The sequence below is a fragment of the Garra rufa genome, chromosome 1, assembly GCF_049309525.1.
Source record: "Garra rufa chromosome 1, GarRuf1.0, whole genome shotgun sequence".
NCBI classification, from domain to species: Eukaryota; Metazoa; Chordata; class Actinopteri; order Cypriniformes; family Cyprinidae; genus Garra; species Garra rufa.
Genome location: NC_133361.1, coordinates 25,365,897 through 25,388,477, shown reverse-complemented (window position 1 = coordinate 25,388,477; position 22,581 = coordinate 25,365,897). Strand labels below are relative to the sequence as shown.

Sequence of the window (22,581 nt, the reverse complement as noted above, 5' to 3'; positions counted from 1 at the left end):
GTAGAAACAGAAATCACATGCCATCGAGTAAATAAGATAAATAACATAAGGCTATTTAGTTTGTTTAATACAACAACTTGGACCCGTTCTGTAGGAAAGATAACCTTAACTTCTATTGTGATCTGGCGCTATGAACTGCACGTTAAAGGGGGGCTGGGCGGGCCGACGAAGAATACAACATATCGAACATTTTATCGAACACATTTTTTATTGATATCGATCTCTTGTCTATCGCGATATATATCGTTATCGTTTTATCGCCCAGCCCTAGCATAGGCTGTAAACTGTAGGCCTATACACATCTGAAATAAAAAAATTGTTTAGCCTAGATGAATACAAACGCTGCTTTGTAAATGTTGAAAATGTTTATCATTATCTACAGTGGTGTAGTGGAGGGTATACGCAGGTATACGGCGTATACCCACTTAATGCGTATACCTATTTTTAAATCTTGTCTGATGCGCATTATTCAGTAGTGTCCTGCATTAGCCAAAATCATGACAGTCAACCACATCCAGTCATATGTGAATGAATGTAAATATTCGCTAAAAACACCCAATAAATACAGCAATGATGCAGTCAGGACCGTGGCGCCGGCTTGCTTTGAAATGTATTTGATGATTGCGCCTGATGCGCCTGCGCCCGCTCCATCTCCCGCACCCTAGTCATTTTAAACAGTACATAATAACGAAAATAATACCTTACAAATAAAAAGAAGCAGATTTTTACGGTCAGAAATTCCTTAAACCAGTGAACCTGTAAACCTTTCAGTCCAAGGATCCAGTAAACGAATGCGTTCAAATAGAAAGTTCAAAACTAAATTCTTAAATGAAGCGTACTTTTCTTCCGGCACCACTAACGTTACACCACTGATTATCTTGTTATTAATATGACCTGATTTATGGTTCATATTCATAATCGTACAGTATGTTGTTGCCAGTTTACAGGGCGATGTTTCCAAGCACTTTTGGGCTGAAATAAAGGCTGTTTTCATTTGCATTACAATGCATAGTATGTCTATTTAATGGTCGCGGGGGCGGTGCGGGGTGGGTTGTAAAAATAGACAGTGTTGCGGGGCGGGCTGGGGCGGGCCAAATAATTTCATAATTGCGAGACCCGCGGGTTGAAAAAAAAAACCTGACCCGCTCATCACTAGTTCACACGTATGTGAATTTGAGTGTAAAACCCTGAAAGCAATACCAGTGCTTGAAAAGTAACAAAAGAATAGTTTGAAAGTGTAATTTCAGCTTTCTGCCTTTGCTTTGGCACAAATTAAAGAGTAGGAGTGAATGCATTGTTATAAGCCATGGTCAGAAGTATATACAGTTGAGGTCAAAAGTTTACATACACCTTGCAGAATCTGCAAAATGTAAATTATTTGACCAAAATAAGAGGGATCATACAAAAGGCGTGTTATTTTTTATTTAGTACTGACCTGAATAAGATATTTCTCATTAAAAAGCCGTTTGCATATACAGTAGTCCACAAGAGAAAATAATAGTAGAATTTATAAAAATGTTCAAAAGTTTACATTGATTCTTTATACTGTGTTACCTGAATGATCCACAGCTGTTTGTTTAGTGATAGTTCATGAGTCCCTTGTTTGTCCTGAACAGTGGGCAGTTCAACTGTTTAGGACAAACAAGTGACCCATGAACAACTATCACTAAAAAAAAATAAAACACAGGTGTATATAATTCAAGTAACAACACAGTATTAAGAAATCCAGTGTATGTAAACTTTTGAAGGGGTCATTTTTATAAATTAAGCTATTATTTTAGACTATGTAAATATCTTTTATGTGAAATATCTTATTCATGTTAGTACTAAGTAAAAAATAACATGCGTTTTGTATGATACCTCTTATTTTGCTAAAATATTAACATTCTTTTGACCTGAACTGTATATAATGTCAAAAAGAAAGATGTTTTAAACTGTATGTTCATCCTGTTGTATGTTTCTCAAATCTAATCAAATATTGGTTGAAAAAACAAATTGCTGCCGCATTCATCACACTGAAAATGGAAGGACAAGTCACATGAATTGCATTATAGCATATAGTATCCTACCTAGTATGTTGTATTGCATACTGGACAATTTAGCAAATATAGATCAATCACATATTCTGTGCATACTGAAAATTTGCATACCACTGCATTAATTTGCATAGACCAATTACAAGTCAGTATGCAAACAGCCGTAAGAAAGAAGACTAATAGTAATTCAAAATACAAATATTAACATTGTTATGAACTGTCAGACATGTTACATTCTGAACATTCTATCAGTGTAAGCCAATGGAAGATCCTTAATTAAAACCTTAATTTTAGTGTGTGCTAAAATATATAACCAGAATATTAATGCCGTTCTATTTAAGTAAATTTTTTTCATGTTTTTTAAAGAAGTCTTTTTAATGTTCAATAGAGTTTTGAATACCAAATTTACACTCTATTTAAATACAAAAATGTAAAAAACAGTAATGTTGTGAAATAAAACAATTTCAAATAATTGATTTCTATTGTAATATATATTAAAATGTATTTTTATTCCTGTAACAGCAAAGCTGAATTTTCAGCAGCCATTAGAAATAGAAAGTTCAAAATAGCATTATAAATTATACACTTTTGATCTATTTAATGCATCCTTGATAAATAAAAGTATTAATTGGTTAAAAAAAAGATAGATCTTACTGACCTTAAACTTCTGAACAGCAGTGTGTCAATCAATCAATGAGAATAAGTGTTTGTATGTATCATTGTTAGTGTTTCACTCTAGCATGGTATCTAGAGTTTGAGTGTTTCCTCTACAGACTCCTCTCCTCACAATTCAGGTGTCAGTAAGGTTGTCACTGTGGATGTGAAGGGCAGCGCCCCCTTATGGATGAAAATCAAGGACCTTGCAGATGGAGTGACCTACAACTTCCGCATTCGTGCTAAAACCCTTACTTATGGACCAGAGATCGAGGCCAACATCACCACCGGCCCTGGAGAAGGTCTTGTTGCTTTGCATTTAGCTGTAATATCACTAAATCTAAAGCTGAGGTGTATTATCTCAGCACCACTAGCATCTCATTGCCATGTTTTCTGACACAGGTGCTCCGGGGCCTCCGGGGGAGCCGTTTATCTCTCGTTACGGCTCTGCCCTGACTCTCCACTGGTCCAACGGTGACCCCGGCCGTGCGCCTATCACTCGCTATGTTATAGAAGCAAGACCATCTGGTAAGTTTAAAAGGAAAACAGCAAAAATTGTTCATGCTGCATTTAAGGTCATTAAATGGCATTCTTACCATTGAACAGATGAAGGACTGTGGGATATCCTAATCAAAGACATCCCTAAAGAAGTAACATCGTACACTCTTAACCTGGATACTCTCAGAGAAGGGGTCACTTATGACTTCCGTGTAATTGCGGTGAATGACTATGGCTATGGTTCTCCAAGTGCTCCTTCTCCTTCAATATCAGGTCAGTAAAATTGCACACCAGAAAGCCGAAATGGTTTCGTGTTTGATTGAACACAACCCATTTTTCTGCTTCTTTTCTCTTTTAACAGCCCAAAAGGTCTCCCCGTTTTATGAGGAATGGTGGTTCCTGGTGGTTATTGCTCTCGTGGGGCTCATTTTCATCCTTCTGCTCATCTTCATCCTCATCATACGAGGGCAGAGCAAAAAATACACCAAGAAAACAGACTCAGGTGTGTTGATAAGTCAAAAACACTGAAAATGGATCCATAATATCTCTCAATTACCCTGATTGCACTGTGCTTCTCTGCTGACTCACGTGACTAAATTGAAATGGACTCAGATTTAGCTCCATTTTCCCATCACTGGTGAGTATTGCCGTGGTGCTCTGGGGAAAAAGTGATTTTCCACTTGAGAGAGGCTCAAAGAATCAATAGCAGCGTCTGTTTGCTTCAATTGGTTGTGGTCATTTCTATCAACATGATTGCTGACTCATTTTGCTGCCTCAGAGGGAGGCAGTCTGCTGCCTCATGCAGAATTACATCACTTATCATTTCATGTCTTGTCCCTGCTTAGAAAAGAAGGTGACAATCACATCTTTTCTCAATATTGTTGCGTTAGTTTCACACAAAACTCTGTGGTTTTTTTGGCACTTGCGAAATGGACCACAAACCCTTAAGGGCACAGCACACCAAACGGTCGTAAAAGAACTAGCAGCAATCAAATCCTGAGCCTGAAAGCCTGAAAAATTGAGCTTGATCACAGGGGAAAGACTACGGCCAACTCACACATACATTCGGCACCTGTGCCAATAACTCTCCATACCAGCAGATGGCAGTAGTCTGTATTAATAATTAGGGTTGTTCCAATTCCGATACTAGTATCGGAAATGCCACGGATACCACAAAACATTCCAGCATCGGTATCTGTGTGTACTTGAAACCACGTACCGATACCCTTTTCTTAAACAAGACCTAGTTATTCCCGCTAACTTTGCTTAACACCTGCAAATCGGAAGTCAGTTCTTCTTCACTGCTCAGAATCCAAACACAACGTGCTAGCAGTATGTCTGCAGTATTTCAGACTGGACCAACCAGCCAGTAAAACGGCAACATGTCTTATATGTAGGGACCTATGATTTCTGCAATGCAGAAAACGCGGACAGAATCACAGAATCCAGTCATAAGAACAGAATTTACAGTTTAACTCGGAATGTCATGGAATTTGTCCATGTTTGAATGAATTAAGCAAAAGTAGGTCATCACACTTAAATCAAATCGCGATATGGACTGATATTTGTAAATATTAAGCCGTAAAACAACTATTTAAATATGAATTCTATGTGTATCTGTGTTAATGAATGGTGCATACGCACTGTTTTGCGTGCAAAAAATCAAACGGCAAATGAAAGCGAAACTAAACCACGCTACTTGATAATAAAGTTGACAGGTGCTAAAGATGGACCAACATTGGCTAATGACCAACCTTTGGCTAAAAAAGAGCAAATCTCATATGTGACCCTGGACCACAAAACCAGTCTCAAGTAGCATGGATATATTTGTAGTAATAGCCAAAAATACATTGTATGTAAACTATAGATTTTTCTTTTATGCCAAAAATCATTAGTATATGAAGTAAAGATCATGTTCCATAAAGATATTTTGTAAATTTCCTACCGTAAATATGTCAAAATGTAATTTTTGATTAGTAATATGCATTGCTAAGAACTTCATTTGGGCAACTTTACAGACAATTTTCTCAATATTTATAATAGATTTTTCTGCACCCTCAGATTCCAGATTTTCAAATAGTTGTATCTCGACCAAATATTGTCCTATACATCACACATACATCAACAGAAAGCTTATTTTTTCAGCTTTCAGATGATGTCTAAATGTCAATTTCACAAAATGTGTGTGTGTGTGTGTGTGTGTGTGTGTGGGAGGGATTCTCACATGGCTGCTTCTGAGCTTGGTCAGCGTTTAGTGCTGTGCCAGTGCCAGGGTCAGTAAACAGGGTTGTGGATGTGCGAGTAGCACAAGGGAAGTGTTTGTGTAGGACACAAAGAGCTTCTCTCAAGATACGCCCCGCCCGCCCAACCCTGTTCGGTTCTGATCTATTGGTGCCGGTTTGTTTTACTGAAGTCCAGTGAGAACAGAAGTTCTTCAAGGTGGTAGATCACACTGTCTATCTAGGTGGAGAGGTCACTGCTCTACTCACCTCTCTGGAATCACACTTCAGTTTGACTCTTTAAGATCAAAGTTTTGAGTTTTAAAGATGCGTGTTGAATGACCTAGTGAGAGAAATTGGACTTGCTTTGCTGCCATGGTCATGTACACAACGAGGCCAAACCCAGAGCCATGCAACTAGAGATTAGTGGTTCAAAATCTTTGCTGGTAGGCTTAGTGAAAGATGAGTTTGCATGAAAATACCACAAAGTTTGATTAGATGCACCGCATATTTTGATGTCAACAGCAAAGCGAAGTTAACTTAGATACTTAGATAAGTATCTGTTTATTTGAATGAATTTTACTTCCAGAATAAAAAATTCTTGATAATTTACTCACCCCCATGTCTTCAGGCGAAAAACAAATTAAGGTTTTTGAGGAAAACATTCCAGGATTTTTCTCCATGTAGTGGTCTTCTGAAGGTCTAAATTATAGTTTCAGTTCAGCTTCAAAGGGCTCCACACAATCCCAGCCAAGGAATAAGGGTCTAATGTAGCAGAATGATTGGCTATTTCCTAAAAAAAAAAAAAAAAAATCTATACTTTCTGACTACAAATGCTCATCTTGAACTAGCTCTGCGTCTATGACCTCAAACATTAAGTTGGAAAGGTCATGTGTGACGTAGGCGCAAGTACCAACCCAGTGTTTACAAAGCAAACGTCCAACGAAAGTCAAACACGCTTTACAAAACAGGTAAAACAACAATGTCAGACGAACATGAAGTTGGAGGAGAAAATTAGATGTTTTTTGCCTTACCCTACCTTTCTGAACCGACGTACACAGACTTAAAAAAACTAACCACGCATGACCTTTTGCAATGCATGAAACGATCAGTTTTTAAAAAAAATTGAGATTTATACATCATGAAAGCTGAATAAATAAGCTTTCTATTGATGTATGTTTTGTTAGGATAGGACAACTATTTGAAAATCTGGAATCTGAGGGTGAAAAAAAAATTTACTTCTGAGAAAATCGCCTTTAAAGTTGTCCAAATGAAGTACTTAGCAGTGCATATTACACAGTAAAAATAAAGTTTTGATATATTTACAGTAGGAAATTTACAAACTGTTGTCATGGATCATGATCTTTAATTAATATCCTAATGATTTTTGGCATATAAGAAAAATCGATACTTTTGCCCCATACAGTGTATTTTTGGCTATTGCTACAAATATATCTGTGCTACTTATGACTGGTTTTGTGGTCCCGGGTCACATTTGTGGTTAGAAGTATATAAATTTTAAGACCCTTATTCCTCAACTGGGATCATGTAGAGCCCTTTGAAGCTGCATTGGGACTGCAATTTGGACCTTCAAACCATTGGCTCCCATTGAAGTCCAGTATATGGAGAAAAAATCCTGGAATGCTTTCCTCAAAAACCTTCACTTATTTTCAACTGAAGAAAAAAAGACATGAACATCTTGGATGACTTGGTGAAAAGAAAGAAAGAAAGAAAAGCATGCATTTATATATTTATGTCCTCAGAAAAGCATCTGTTTATTTTGATGAATGAATGAATGAATGAATGAATGAATGAATGGATAGGTAGATCCTCATAGTTTATCCTCTTATCTATTTCTGTAGGTGCCCACTCGAATTGCACATCTCTGCCACTCTCCCATGGAGAGATGGTACGGCTTGATGAAGGACGCTTCCCTGCCCTGGAGCTCAACAACCGTCGACTCTCGGTCAAAAATTCATTCTGCCGCAAGAACGGAATCTACACCCGGTTAGTATATCTGCATTAATAACAATGTCCGTTCATTAGAAACATATACAATGGTATCACTCCGCAGAGAGTGCACAACAGGCTCAATCAGTATCTAATGGAATAGTTTGCTCTGCTAATGTGATGTTGTTTTTCTGGAATTTTCTTTGAGGTGAACACTGTCAGTATGCTGTTCAGGACATTATGTGCACAATGGGTTTAATTCCCAAATGGCTGCAAACAAAGAGCTAAAGAGGAATGTATTCTGTCCACACACAGAGCTTAGGCCCAACCGTTGATTTAAATTCTACTTCAGGCTTCCTCTAAATGGATTGAGTTGGCATGGATTTTAATGACAGTCGCTCTTTTCAAATCTCCAACTGCAATCTGTCAGCTGAAAGGACACACCAGACTATGAAAGTTGGACCGTTCAGACCCCCCTCCTTTGTGTCTTATTGACATTCAAAGTGCATTCTGTGGAAATTGACCATTTATGTAAGATGCTTCAACAAAGCATCTTTCTTCACATTCTCTTGAGCGTAGATCAGACCATATTCGTGATAAGACATACCGTGTCCCCTATAGCTTAAGGACTAAGAGAAGGATCTTCAAGACAGGGAGTTATTCAATGACTTCTGGGGCAGTTCACTTTTTAAAAACAGTTTGACAGGTAATTTTCAGGACACCATTTTTGAGGCTTGCCACAGGGAACCCAAAGTGTCTTTGTCGCTGCTAGCACATTAAGCCAAATTTCAAAAAGCCAAAGTTCTTCTTTTCTTATATCTAAAATAAAGTGATTGATCATAACACTTTGTCCTAACCACTTGCGACACAACAAGTGGTTTTCACACACAGTGCAAGCCAATCAGAGCATTGATTATAAATTTTGAAAAAATAATTTGGACAATGAGATTTCTTGGTGGGTGGCAGGGCCACCACCAAACAAGTTACTTTGCCCCCTCCTTGCTGAACTTAATCGATTGCACGCTTTTGCAAGTGCCAGCAGATTGCATGCTTCCCACCCAAAACAGCTTGCAAAACACTTGCCCCGCATCCATGGTCTTCTGATTGGCCCGCTGTGTGTAAAAGTTAAACTTTAGTTAACATGTCGTCTTAAATGCACCACTCACATGTGAGACACTGCAAAAGACCTTAGAGTAATGTTCATACATGTCCGTATAATGGCGACTACACAGCCCGTAGGATATTTTTAATGGGAAAGTATTAACAGGATTAAAAACTGAAATAACCGACGTGGGAAAATTACGTCAATTGGACATTATGAATTTAGGTTTCGATAACTTTTCAATTAATTGTCCAGCCCTCTTTGCATATTTTCATTAACCTTAGTAAACCATTGTTTGAAAACTCAAAATTTCAAATGTAGCATGTAAAATATAACCCTGGACCACAAAACCAGTCTTAAGGGTAGATTTTTTGAAATTGAGATTTATGCATCATCTGAAAGCAGAATAAATCAGCTTTCCATTAATGTATGGTTGTTAAGATAGGATAATATTTTGCTGAGATGCAACTATTTGAAAATCTGGAACCTGAGGGTGCAAAAAAATCTAAATATTGAGAAAATCGCCTTCAAAGTTGTCCAAATTAAATGTTTAGCAATGCATATTACTAAACAAAAATTGGATTTTTATATATTTATGGTAGGAAATTTACTAAATATTTTCATGCAACATGATCTTTACTTAATATCCTAATGATTTTTGGCATAAAAGAAAAATTGATAATTTTGACCCATGCAATGTATCATTGGCTATTGCTACAAATATACTCATGCTACTTATGACTGGTTTTGTGGTCCAGGGTCACATATTTGGCTGAGATAACTGTTTGAAAATCTGGAATCTGAGGGTGCAAAAAAATCTAAATATAGAGAAAATCTCCTTCAAAGTTGTCCAAATTATTTTTTATCAATGCATATTAACTAAACAAAAATTAGGTTTTAATATATTTATGGTAGGGCATTTACAAAATATTTTCATGGGACAAGATCTTTACTTAACATCCCAATGATTTTGGCATAATTTTGATTCATACAATGAATCGTTGGCCATTACTACAAATATACTCATGCTACTTATGACTGGTTTGTGGTCAAGGTTCACAAATTAAAATGGTTTAATATCATCCTTTCAGGAGTACAGCCCTTAATTGGTGAGGTCAGGCCTCCCCCAAACCCCATTGTAGTTTACGCCCTGCTTCTGGACTTCTCCAGACACTTTTTGGATATATTTGCATGAACGCTGTACAATAATAGTCTATGGCGTTTTCATTATTCTAATGAACTGAAGGACTTTGCAACAACTTAACTTGATTGGATAAAGAGATGGGTCTGCTTCAAGCTTCCTCTGGTGGTAATTGGAGAAGCCGCTTTGGGCCCATTATACTGGAATGTGCTGGGGGGTTTGTGCTGGTTCTCTGCCCAGATGCAGAGGCCCAGGACGGGGATCAAAGAGCCTGGGCATTGAAAGACTTCCACTTTGGATGCAGTCCTGCTAATGAGCTCTCATCAAGATGGAGCCACGAGAGATATCTTTGATGGAGGTAGGAAAGGAAAGGGTTTGGTATGGGACGGAAGAGATAGAGGCGAGAGAGATGAGGGTGGATAAGAAGAATGGAAGACCTCAGCGCTCGTGAATAATTGAAGCCCCTTGCTGGGTGCTGAGGGGTGTTGGGGGCTGTTTGACGTGGCTCCGCCTTTCTGCTTCAACCTTCTTCGAACCTCAGCCTCCTCTGAATTTTAAACAGATACAATGTCATAACCCTCCCCTCCCCCTAGTGCTCCTGCTTTATTCCCAGAGGCCCGATTTTTGTTGGGACAACCCCTCCACCACCAACGCTTGCCATTAGTATACAGCTCGCGCATGGTCCTCTTGTTCATTTTCAGGTTGAACAAAGCATCCTACGCTTCACCATTGATTCGGTCGACTGGTAGATGCCATGTTTTATATGAACTCTCTTGCATATTAGATATATTCCTTTACTCATTAGCTCCCAGCATGGTTCTTTAAAGCCTCTTCCCTGTGTGTGTTATTTCAGCTTGATTTAAAAGCCAACTGAAGTAAAGTACTGAAGCAGGGCAGCTTAGCAGCCTCAGTTCAAAAGCTAATGTCTCCAGTGACCTTGGCTTTGAGCATATCAGATCTTATTATGGCAAATCAAGTAAACCCATCCTGCCATACGGCAATCCTTCTGCCTTTCCTTTTCCTTTTTACAAACAAGTAAACTGGTTCAAAGAAGTACAGTCCATCCCCCTGTAGCCCCTGAAATTGGGGGATGATTCGCTGTCCCTTTGCCTTCAGAAGGCTTGTCATCCTTGGCTTCTCCTGGACTGTGCAGAATGAGTGTATTCATCCGATCAAAATCAGCTTTGAAAATTGATCCATGAGGATGCTGCATCATTGGGTCTTTATGAGTTCCTTGTGATGCCTTTCAAACCCCTGCATAGTCTAGTCCACACTAAACTTATTATCCACTGTCTGTATCAAAGAAAAGCACCATGGAAGTATCATAAAAGTGGTCCATGGTCCAAGTCTTTTGAAACCATGCAGCTATTTGGTGTGAAGAATAGGAGGAAATTACAGTTGAGGTCAAAAGTTTTCATACACCTTGCAGAATCTCCAAAATGTTACCAAAATAAAAGGGATCATACAAAATGCATGCTATTTTTTATTTAGTACTGACCAAAATAAGATATTTCACATACAGTCCACACAATTTATAAAAATGACCCTGTTCAAAAGTTTATACATCCTTCATTCTTAATATTGTGTTGTAGTCCCTTGTTTGTCCTGAACAGTTAAAATGCCTGCTGTTCTTCAGAAAAATTCTTCAGGTCCCACAATTTATTTTTGTTTTTTCAGCATTTTGTGTATTTGAACCCTTTCCAGCAGTGACTGTATGATTTTGAGATCCGTCTTTTCACACTGAGGACAACTGAGAGACTTATATGCAACTATTACAAAAGGTTCAAACACTCACTGATGCTCCAGAAGGAAAAACAATGCATTTTTTTTACTTTTTTGAACCAATGCACTTTTGAGCGGAATGAGGACGTGTACATTTTTCTTATTTTGCCTAAATATGATATTTTTTTATTTAGTACTGCCATTCAGAAGCTACAGATGATACCTACATGTTTCCCAGAAGACAAAATAAGTTACATTTACCCTGATCTTCAAATTCCAAAAGTTTTCACCCCCTGGCTCTTAATGCGCATTGTGTGAATGGTAAAGTTCATAAATGCATAATAACGTTTTTCTCTGTGTGTTCTCCTCTAGATCTCCACCACGACCCAGTCCTGGCAGCCTGCACTATTCTGATGAAGATGTCAGCATAAAATACAACGACTTGGTCCCAGCCGAGAGCAGCAGCCTGACCGAGAAGCCTTCAGAAGTGTCTGACTCACAGGTGATTCACCCCAACAAGGTCAATGATTTTCTTAAAATGTTTTTTCTGATGTTATCTGAAATCAAAATTGGCCCTGTTTACTTCTTAAACTCTCATCTTATTAATTCATCAGTGCATGTTATTGCAAATAAAAAAATGTTTATCTTCATAATCTTTAATCAAAACCTAATAACTTGCGCTGCCTCTGAAACAGCTTTCTGTTTTTGTTATATACATATCCCTCATATTCATTAACCTCTCCCTGCAACTGCCTGACTAAATTTTGGCATTAAACTCCCACTATTCCCAAACTCAATCAATTGCTAAAGAATACAATCAGCTCCTGCCTTACATCTGTCTCAGTGAATATCCCATTTCTCCCGTAAATACACAGGGGTTCACTTGGCTGTCCGTATTAATTATACTTAACGTTTTCTTTTATCAGTAGGTTTGTGGATGTTATTTAACATTTTAAATAAAGTGTTTAGCACACAAAACACTAAAGACAACCCCCCACAGGAAAGAAAAACCACAAAACAGCTAATTTTAACATCTGAACTGTTTCTATTAAGCAGCAATGAGATTAAATGGAGAACAAATGGAGATGTTTGCTCAACTCTTCTGCATCTCAAGCTTCTCCTGAGAAGCTCTTAGTAATGTTATCCGACTCCCTTTGAGATTACTCCTGTTACTGTACATAAATAATTTGTATAGTGTCACTTGTATACATTTTAAAGGAATTTTAAGACTTTAAGTTCCATTAAGTCTTTTGAAAGAGCTATGAAAAGGTGAAAATGTTTTTTATGGGCTTCCGAAATGCCTTTCTTTTATGCTGAACTATTATTTCTGCTAATATATTAAACAAATGATGATAGGAGTGACCTTTCTTTTACAAACCAATGCTGTTCATCTCATTCCAGGCCAGCGGTCTCATTTCTATGCATTGCACCGGAAAATGGTTTAAATGAATCTTCATGACTGAAATTTCCTTGTCATAACAAATAGTGTATTTTTTATCCAACAGGAAGTATAATGTAGTATACTAGAATCTCTTTTCTTCATGTTTGCAATATCTGTCTCAATAACTATGAAACTAGAGCTTAAAGTGTCATGGGAATTTGTGAATCATTTGGCCCAAGCTGTGAGAAAGTAGGGGGCACTACTCTTGTTTGAGCATTTGTCTTTCCTCCCACAATCCCACTGGGAGTTTTATGCCTGTTTGTCAGGTACCTATACTGTCATAACATAACTCCTTCAAAGAAACTATCTCACCATGCCATGCTTTAGCATAATGTCACCGTAAACAAGCAATATGAGACTTAATTTGAACCTTCTTGGGCAGAAGACAGCTGGTGGACTAATACAGTTCATGCAGAGGGTTTGTCAGAATCATTTGTCATCATTAAACCCCCTGATTTTTTGTTTTGTCATTTATAAGGCTCTGTAAATAATGATTTTGCCCTTTCAGGAGGCACTTATGTTTTCATTTAAGGTCACTGCTCCCCTGAGTTTCGACTGACGCCGTAGTTTGTGTTATTAGTCTAGAAGAGCAGTGCTTATAGGAATCTGTAGAGTAGTCTGACTCTGAACACTCGCTCATATCCGAATTTAAACAATAGTTTATCCGTAAATGATACACTACCACTCAAAAGTTTTGAACAGTAGGATTTGTAATGTTTAAAAAAACATTACAAGAAGTCTCTTCTGCTCACCAAGCCTGCATTTATTTGCTCCAAAGTACAGCAAAAACATTTCTATTTGAATGTATTTTAAAATGTAATTTATTTCTGTGATCTCAAAGCTGCATTTTCAGCATCATTACTCCAGTCTTCAGTGTCACATGAACCTTCAGAAATCATTCTAATATTGATTTGCTGCTTAAAAAAACATGCATTATTATGTTGAAAACAGTTGAGTACAATTTTTTCAGGTTTCTTTGATGAATAGAAAGTTCAGAAGAACAGTATTAATCTGAAATAGAAATATTTTGTAACATTATAAGTGTCTTTATCATCATTTTGAAGCATCCTTGCTAAATAAAAGTATTAATTTCTATCATTTCTTTCCTAAAACTTTCCCCATCATGTAACACTGAGGACTGCTGTAATGATGCTGAAAATGTAGCTTTAATCACAGGGGGAAAAAAATCCATTTTAAAATATATTCAAATAGAAAGCATTTATTTTAAATGATACAAGTATTTCAGAATATTACTGCTTTTGCTGTATTTTGAGCAGAAGAGACTTCTTAAAAAACATAAAAAATCTTAGTTCAAAAACTTTGGACTGGTAGTGTATTTAATGATTGTTCACTCACCTAATGTTATTTCAAATCTGTATGCTTTTATTTTTATGTATTTTATAAGGAGATGTTTAAAAAGTATTCATGCAGCTCTTTTCCATAAATAACAACAGTCCATAGTGAGCATCAAGCTCCAAAAAATGAAGAACATCCTTTAAAAAGTCTTAAAATAAAAAAAAGAATAATTATGCTTTTGTGTCATATAAAAATAACACAGACATAAATTATTAAATTTCAAAGGAATTAAAAAATATTGTGTAATTATCTTTTAGATTTCAGACATTTCTTTCATGATTGTATTACTTTTTTCTTCATAATACCATTCAAATGTTTGAGGTTGGTAAAAAATTTAGTCTCATAGGCTACGTTTATTTTATCAAAAATACAGTAAAACCTAAAATTATTAAAAAATATATATATATTGCAATCTATAATAACTGTTTTGTCATTTATTTCTGATGCAAAGCTGAATTTTCTGCATCATTACTCCAGTCTTTAGTGTCACACGATCCTTCAGAAATCTTTCTAATATGCTGATTTCTTACTCAAGAAACATTTCTTATTATTATTAGCAATAATGAGTTGCTGCTTAGTATTTTTTGTTGAAACATGATACATTTTTGGGACTTTCTGTTGAATAGAAAGTATAAAAAGAAAATCCTATAGAATGTAAAAGTCTTTACCCTCACTTTTAATCAATTTAATGCCTCCTTGGTGAATAAAATAGCCATTAAAAAATCTATTAGCAGAGGTTTTTATCCAAATGGAAAATGCCACAATGCACATTTCCAAAATAGTAAACACAAGCCATTACAGAAAGTGAAGGTGTAACAGAATGTTTCTTCCTCATTCGATTACAGGGCAGTGATAGCGAATACGAATTAGATCCAAACCGGCAGAAGACCCACTCTTTCGTCAACCACTACATCAGTGACCCCACCTACTATAATTCCTGGCGCCGCCAACAGAAGGGCGTCTCTCGGCCTCCAGCGTACGGCTACGCCCAGCCCGACACGGTGGCGGAACAGGAGTCCCGACCCCACCCGCCTCCGCTGCCACCGTTACCCCCTCTGCTGCCTCACAGCAATCCATCTCCGCAGCCCCAGGGCCAGAGCACCCTGTTCAGGCCCAAGGGCAGCCGGACTCCCACCCCGTCACTGCTGTCCTCTGACAACCACAGTCAGCACACCCTGTACAGGCCCCCTAGCAGCCTGGGCACCTCCGCCCAGGTCCCGACCACAGGATTCTCCTCATTTGTTTGATATAAGACTCTCTTTCAAATGACAACACGCCTGGGAGAGACTCCTGCAGTATTACCGGTCTGTAATTATTACTATTAATTATTTTTTGCTGCACCTTGTTGGACATCAAGAGCTGCTTTTGGATTTCATTTTGCCAGCTGTGCAGGTGTATTGTGGGTTTATATGTGCGTGCAAGAGCATCGAAACGCAGACAATCATTCGGAAGGGAATCGTTTGTTGATTGTACATTTTAAAATGCATTCACTTCATCCTTCACCGAAAAAGAAATTTCGTGGCCAGAATGTTGACTGCATACACAGTGGAGTCCAAGAATCTGAGACGGTCTCTTTTTTAATTTTTTAAGTTACATTTAAGTATTAGTATTTTGAAATATTTAAGATGAAGCAAAGGCAACGCTGGTCTCATACTGCTGGACCTCACTGTAAATGTTTAAACAAACTGCATTTCACATAATGCTGCAGATTTCCAAAGCTCATCTTCACAATTCTGTTTATATGATATTACTCTGATGTCATTCACGCAGAAATCAATGACAAAAAATTTCTGAAATATTGCTACTGTGATTCTGTAGTACAGTCAGTCTCTTGAAGCTGAAAAAAGAGAAAATTCAACTCCTTAGAAAACAAACTTTAGGGCCTTTTTACTTAGCCATGGGTCATTCTAAACTCCAAGTGATAGGAATCCTGAGTTATGTTTCACATTTCACATTGTTCGGAATTTACCCAGGGTTTATAACTGACATTTCATATACTATACATTCCTAAATCCGAGGTTAAAGGGATAGTTCACCCAAAAAAGGAAAATTCCTACTTGATCTCATGATGAAAATGGGGGAATATTTTCGCAAGACGTGAAATACATACCAATAAGTACATATCACTGTAGTTTCCAACAGAAATAAACACTAGAGTTGGTAAAACAGCGAGAACTTGTTATCGTTTTCATACGCACAGTCTTAAAAATAAAGGTACTTCACAATCCCATAGAAGAACCTTTTTGTCTAAAAGGTTCCATAAAGAACCTTTAACATCTGAAGAACCTTTGTGTTTCACAAAAGTTTTTTTGTGGCAAACAAAGTTCTTCAGATTCTATAAATGTAAGCAAGAAATGGTTCTTTAAAGAACCTTTAGCCACTTTTCCAGTATCGTGCCGAACCGTTCTTAGAACGGTCGGGTACGGTTCCAGTTGTGTTTCCACCTGAGCCTGGTACGGCATGGCACGATAACAAACTGTTCTCGGCCCGGAATTCTCGGCACGGTTAGGCCCCGATCACACCGAACGCGTCTTTTAGTTCTAAAAACGCGAGGCGCACAGCACTGCCTTTTTTTGGTGACTTTTAATAAAAGAGCAGTGTGCTGCGTTTTTTTTATGTTGCTAAGCAACGACCAAAACAGCTGTCCTGTCAGTCAAATCAAAGGATTATAGCACGAGCGCTCTAAAATCTTAGTAAACTGTCATATTAGCAGAAACCCCAAATAATACAGCTCTGGGTTACCCACGACAGACACCAAAGGTTTCTCCTCCATTTCTTGCAGTCTCCGGACTTTTTAAGCAACGGTAAACTTTCGTCACCACAACAGAAGGTCCGCCTCTCCATTCATTCGATTGGACAATGGAAAAGAACGCGACTGACGTTTGGCTCAGATTTGATTTTTTTTCAACTTCAGGCGCTCAGACTCAGCGCTCCGGCAAAAACGCGAGGCGCAGCAGGCGGCGAAAACGCAAGGGGCCCTGGGCGCATAAGCAGCGCGCAGAACGCTCACTGCCAACAGAAAACCATTCAAAAGAGGCGCCTCCAACTGCAAAAATGCATTCGTGTGATCGGGGCCTTAGACAACCGTGCTGAGCCAGGCTGGTAAAATGCGTGTGCAACACGTCGCCACTCTGTTGCCTGGCTACCAGTTTCTCTCGGGCAAAGCGGGTGCGCAGTTAACAGATACGGTAAATATAAATACAAATGGAGACACTTTGGTCTGTAGATGAAACATTTGCTCTTATATTGATATTTGGGCAGAAAGAAAAATTCAACAACAGCTGGAGGCTGCAAAGAGAAACGGAAAAGTTTTTTTTTTTTAATTATAGCGCAGTGTCATTAAGGGCATTAAGAAAAGTTAAAAAAAAAAAAAAAATCAAACATATCGCGTCCAAAAGGACAATAACAGTAGAAGCGGGGCTGCCTACTCTTGCGTTACCAAGGCAACAACTGACGCATTTGTATTTACATTCCAAAGAGTTTGGGTTATCTGCACCACAGTGGAAAATCAAACCATATCCGTACTGACTGGCCCGGAACGGCACGGAATAGAACGGTTACGCATTGAGAACGGTTCAGCCCGATAGTGGAAAAGCGGCTTTTGACTGAATGGTTCTTTGTGGAAACAAAAATGGTTCTTCTATGGCATCGCTTGAAGAGCCTTTTGAAGCAGTTTTATTTTAATAAAACAGCATGCCTGCGATTGTTTTTTTTAATGTCATATTCGCTTTCATTCATACTATCGAGTAGGTTTAGGTGTAGTGCAAATGGAACGTTATTTTAAAACGCCACGCATTACAGTTATAGCGCCACTCAACGGAGATTTCAAATCATATTCAAAAGCATTGTGACATAAAACATATCATATCTACATTCATCTGTTCCAGAGAAAAAACACTCTTTTAGTGCCACTCAGTGGACATTTCACATCTAATGTTACGAAACATACATGGCGCTATGTATTTGCGTCTTGCGAAAAACTTCCCAGAGGTATGTTTTCTCCATTAGATCAGGTTGGAAAATTCTGTCATTAATTACAAACCTGTGAGACCTTCGTTCATCTTCAGAACACAAATTAAGATATTTTTGATGATATCCAAGAGCTTTCTGGCCCTGCATAGACTGCAACGCAACTGACATGTTTAAGTCCCAGAAAAGTAGTAAGGACATTGTTAAAACAGTCCATGCGACATCAGTGGTTCAACCGTAATTTTAAAAGCTACGAGAATACTTCTGTGTGCAAAGAAAACAAAAAAATGAATTTATTCAACAATTGAAGCATGTTTGCAAGAGTTGATGAGATGCTGGAGCCGGCGTTCTAATCTAGAACGTCCATCTCCCTTATTTTGTCATCTGTTTATTGTGGTTCAAATATGTAAGGCTGAGCAAAAACTTGCAAGTCATCGTCTTTGTCGAAATACTTATGTTTGTTTACGAAGACTTGTTTACAAACTGTTTTATGTACAGTTCATGTTGTCAGCTTGTAAACAAGTTGCAGCACTCCTACATATTTTGAAAATGAACTGTTCACATCACAAGTTGCTTCACGATGCCATAGAAGAACCATATTTGTTTAAATGGTTCCATAAAGAACCTTTAACATCTGAAGAACATTTCTGTTTCACAAAAGGTTCTTTGTGTTCTTCAGATTATAAAAAGGTAAGAAATCGATGGTTCTTTAAAGAAACTTTGACTGAATGGTTCCTTGTGGAACCAAAAATAGTTCTTCTGTGGCATGGCTGTGAAGCACCTTTTAAAGCACCTTTATTTTTAAGAGTCTACACAATTTTAAAACCATAATTCAGCACAAAAGCAGGCTTTCATAACCTTGGGTAAAAATCGATGCTTCACAAATGACAGAGTATAAAACATATCTTTACATGGGGTTAAAAGCGGGGTTTAGGGGTTTTTGGTGGGGTTTACCTGGTAAAATTCACCTTCCAGGGGATAAATATCACATTATTGGGATCACTTCAACCCGTGGACATGAAAAACAACCTGCAGGAACAGTGTTAAAGTAGCTCAATTCTGTGGGAAATCCTCGGACCCAGGGTGAAGTGCAATGTGAAAATCTGTTTTGAGGAAAATGTTTTTACAGTTTTTAGTTATTTTTACTTACTATTAGCTTATGTCCAACCAAGGAGAAGTTGCAATGGATAAGGCTTTGGCCGCTCATTATTTTCATCCAACCTTGATACATACGAATGGAAATTTGTCTCATTATGTGACTAAATGCATTTTATTCTTGTCAGTATTGGGTTTTTTTGCAATTTGTTGAGGATCACCACCCATTAGTTGGTGCTACCATCACCAAACTTCAGTTTTCAATCCCATGGACAAATAAGAAAGGTTTTCATCAGTTTTCATGGAAAATAACAGTGTATTCCCAAGAAATAACAAATATTGCAAAACATATTGATGTATTAATCATGCGTTTGCATTAAGGAAAGTGTACGAACTGTGAATTTGTTTCAACATCAGTCTTTGAGAGAGTTTTTCTGCTTCTTGGACCAACCAAACTTACTAAGGAGGAGAAAAGGAAAAGTCATTTTTATAGCGAAATGGAAGTTCAATACAAGGCCACTTGCATTTATGTTAACAAATGATGTCCCATCTGTAATGTTTTTGAGGGTATAAAAATGCATTTGGAAAAAGAAAAGAAAAGAAGTTTGATGTAAAACAAATATGAGGATCTTAAAGGGATAGTTCACCCAAAAATATAAAAAATTGTCATTCCAAACCTAGTCTCAGCCTCAGACGTCACGCCCACGGAACGTTGGCTAAACGTCTGGTGCATATGGTACTCTTAACTGGAAACACTTCAGGAATGTCGAAGTCGTCATCTGATTAGTTGAATTTGACCGGATTTCTAGGAAACGCGAGTGTTGCGTTTATTTTCGGTCCGCCAGGAAACAAAGCGCAGACTGATTTACTCGCGTTTTGCTAAAATGTGCTTATGCAGACGCCATTGTTGTTATACACATATGCGACGTTCGCAAACAAATTACTGACTTACTGCTTGTTCTCCCTCTTCTTCGTTATCTTTCAATGCTGGTTATTTCAATGACTGACTTGTTGCAGCCAGTCTATTGTTGTGGGGGCATTTCCACGCACAGAAACGTGACGCTGAACGAAACGAACTGTGATTGGTTGTTTGACATGTCGATCAAACGGTCTTATGGGCGGGACTTGGCCAATGAAAGCTGCCATGAGTTCCAGACCTTCAGCTGTCAGTCTGAAGGTCTGGCTACGCGAGACTATTCCAAACCTGTATGAGACATCTTGGACTGTATGGGCAGTAGCCATTGACTTACATAGTATTTTTTTTCTCATGGAAACTCATACCGATTTGGAACATGAGGGTGAGTAAATAATGACACAATTTTCGTTTTGGGGTGAACTAACCCTTTAAAAATACTTGTGTGATTAAGAAAGACCATTTGAAATGTCTGTGCACATGCAAATCTGTATGCGGCAGTGTAAAGATACTCTGTGGGACAATATCTTCCATAGTGAACATTAAGTCTTCAACAAACAAGCTTCATGGACTCGGTTCCCAGGTGACGTCACACTGTGTCAGTTGAATTTTGTACAGATGAGTCTCACGTTCGGGGTCTGTTGCTCAGAGACTGATTAAAATGTCTGCTCTTACAAATGACATTGTATGTATTTCTCTGAATATATTGTAGAATGTGTTTTTACGGTTCACAGTTTGACATAGTGTACACATACAGTATGCTTACGTGTATGTCAGCAGATATGCTTAATTTATTCATAATCGATTGGTTTTATACTCTAACTTAAAGAAGAACAGCAGCAGCAGTCTTATGTGGAAAACTATTTTAAAGTACATGAAAATTACGATGATCATGATTCACAATATCTCCTGTCTTGTTCTCTGTGAGGTGACTATCACTGTACAAAAACTTGATGAATTATATTGGACCAAGGCATGGTTCATATCTAAAATAAATTACTCTATTTTTCAGTGTTTTTTGTTGATGTCTTGCGTTGGCTTTTGGACGTTCAGCCAACTGACATTTTTAGTCATTTTAATGGGGAGAAATTACAGTAAAATTCTGGTTACTATTTCCAAAGGCTTGGGGGTTTGAATGGTTTTAAGGCCTCTTATGCTTACCAAAGCTAAATTTATGTGAAATAATATAAAGGAGACATTTCATGAAAATCTTACTTTCTACATGTTTAAGTGCTTTAACATAAATGTATGTGTATTCGACAGTTTAAGCGCAATAAGACATGAAAGAGAACTTAGTACTCACATGCCGTGTGACAGCCGCTTTCTTCGTACGTGCTTTGGATGTGTGGGCTCATAAAAACCTATATCAGAAGTTTAAACTGATATGGCTTTAAAAAGCATGATTTTAGCGCGATAGACATGATAATTAAAACCAAACAGATGTTTTTTTGGCAGAGTATCTGAGTTATGAGCTGTAAATGCACAGCACTGTTCTGGGAAAGGGGGCGGGCAGTGGCAGCTCATTTGCATTGAAAGCCATGCATGAAAACTGTGTTTCTGCTTCCACACAAAATAGGCATTTTCAAAATGATATAATAAATGGTCTGTGGGGTATTTTGAACTAAGAATTCACAGATGCATTATCTGGACACCTGAGACGTATATTACATCTTGTAAAAAGGGGCATAATAGGTCTTCCTTAAAATAAATTGGTTTCTATTTGAATATATTTAAAAATGTATTTTATTTATGTTAATGTTGTCAGCACTGCTCTGATGATTAACAACTTAAAAAGCTACAGTTCCCACAAGCAAAGTAACAATGGCATGGTCTTGAAGAAAATTAACTTAAAGTTTAACTATTAGTAGAGAAGATGCTGCCAGTCACCGTTGAGAGACGCACAGACTTGAGAGAGATAAATCACCAGCTTAATCTCTCTCTCCCTCTCTCTTTTTGTCTGTCTGCCTGTCTGTCGGTCTGTTTAACTTCATTATTAACTGCATTAGTTTGCTATCAATGGCTCAAATGTCGTTACTAGGTCTAAAATGACGTTTTGGAACTAGCAATGAAGCTGTTGGATGAGCTGCGTAAGAAATTATTCCTACACAGAATAGCATTTTAAGGACAAAAACGGGACAAATGCCTTGAAACACGTCATCTGATCGATGTCTTGAGGCGGTGTAACCATAGTGGAATAATTGATGACGGGCCGTTGAATTCTTAGAAAATAATGCACACCTGAGGTGGTGATGCGGCCATGGTGCGAAGCACTTAAAACAGTGCTGAACAATATTTTTGTGAAAATCTTTATATTTGCAGAATTCTGAAAGGCATTTATTTTAAATTGCAATGCTTTAATTTTACAGTAAAAACTGTTTTGTAGATATAAAAAAGTGTTAGGACACATCATGTTAGATTATAATTTAATTAAATAGGAAAATGCTTACTTTTTCTTTATATATTTAAAATTACATATTTTATTTAC

At 37.7% G+C, this 22,581-nt stretch overlaps 1 protein-coding gene across 1 annotated transcript in view; it reads left to right on the top strand.

The window, feature by feature from the left end:
- Positions 1-21,107, top strand: part of sdk2a (sidekick cell adhesion molecule 2a) — an 82,601-nt gene extending 61,494 nt beyond the window's left edge. The window contains exons 35-41 of the mRNA XM_073829618.1: positions 2,831-2,992; positions 3,093-3,218; positions 3,297-3,461; positions 3,550-3,690; positions 7,270-7,414; positions 11,695-11,824; positions 14,965-21,107. Of these exons, the coding sequence (XP_073685719.1) occupies positions 2,831-2,992; positions 3,093-3,218; positions 3,297-3,461; positions 3,550-3,690; positions 7,270-7,414; positions 11,695-11,824; positions 14,965-15,366 (1,271 nt within the window). The 3' untranslated portion in view covers positions 15,367-21,107. The remainder of the gene's footprint in view (positions 1-2,830; positions 2,993-3,092; positions 3,219-3,296; positions 3,462-3,549; positions 3,691-7,269; positions 7,415-11,694; positions 11,825-14,964) is intronic.
- The last annotated feature ends 1,474 nt before the right edge of the window (positions 21,108-22,581 follow it).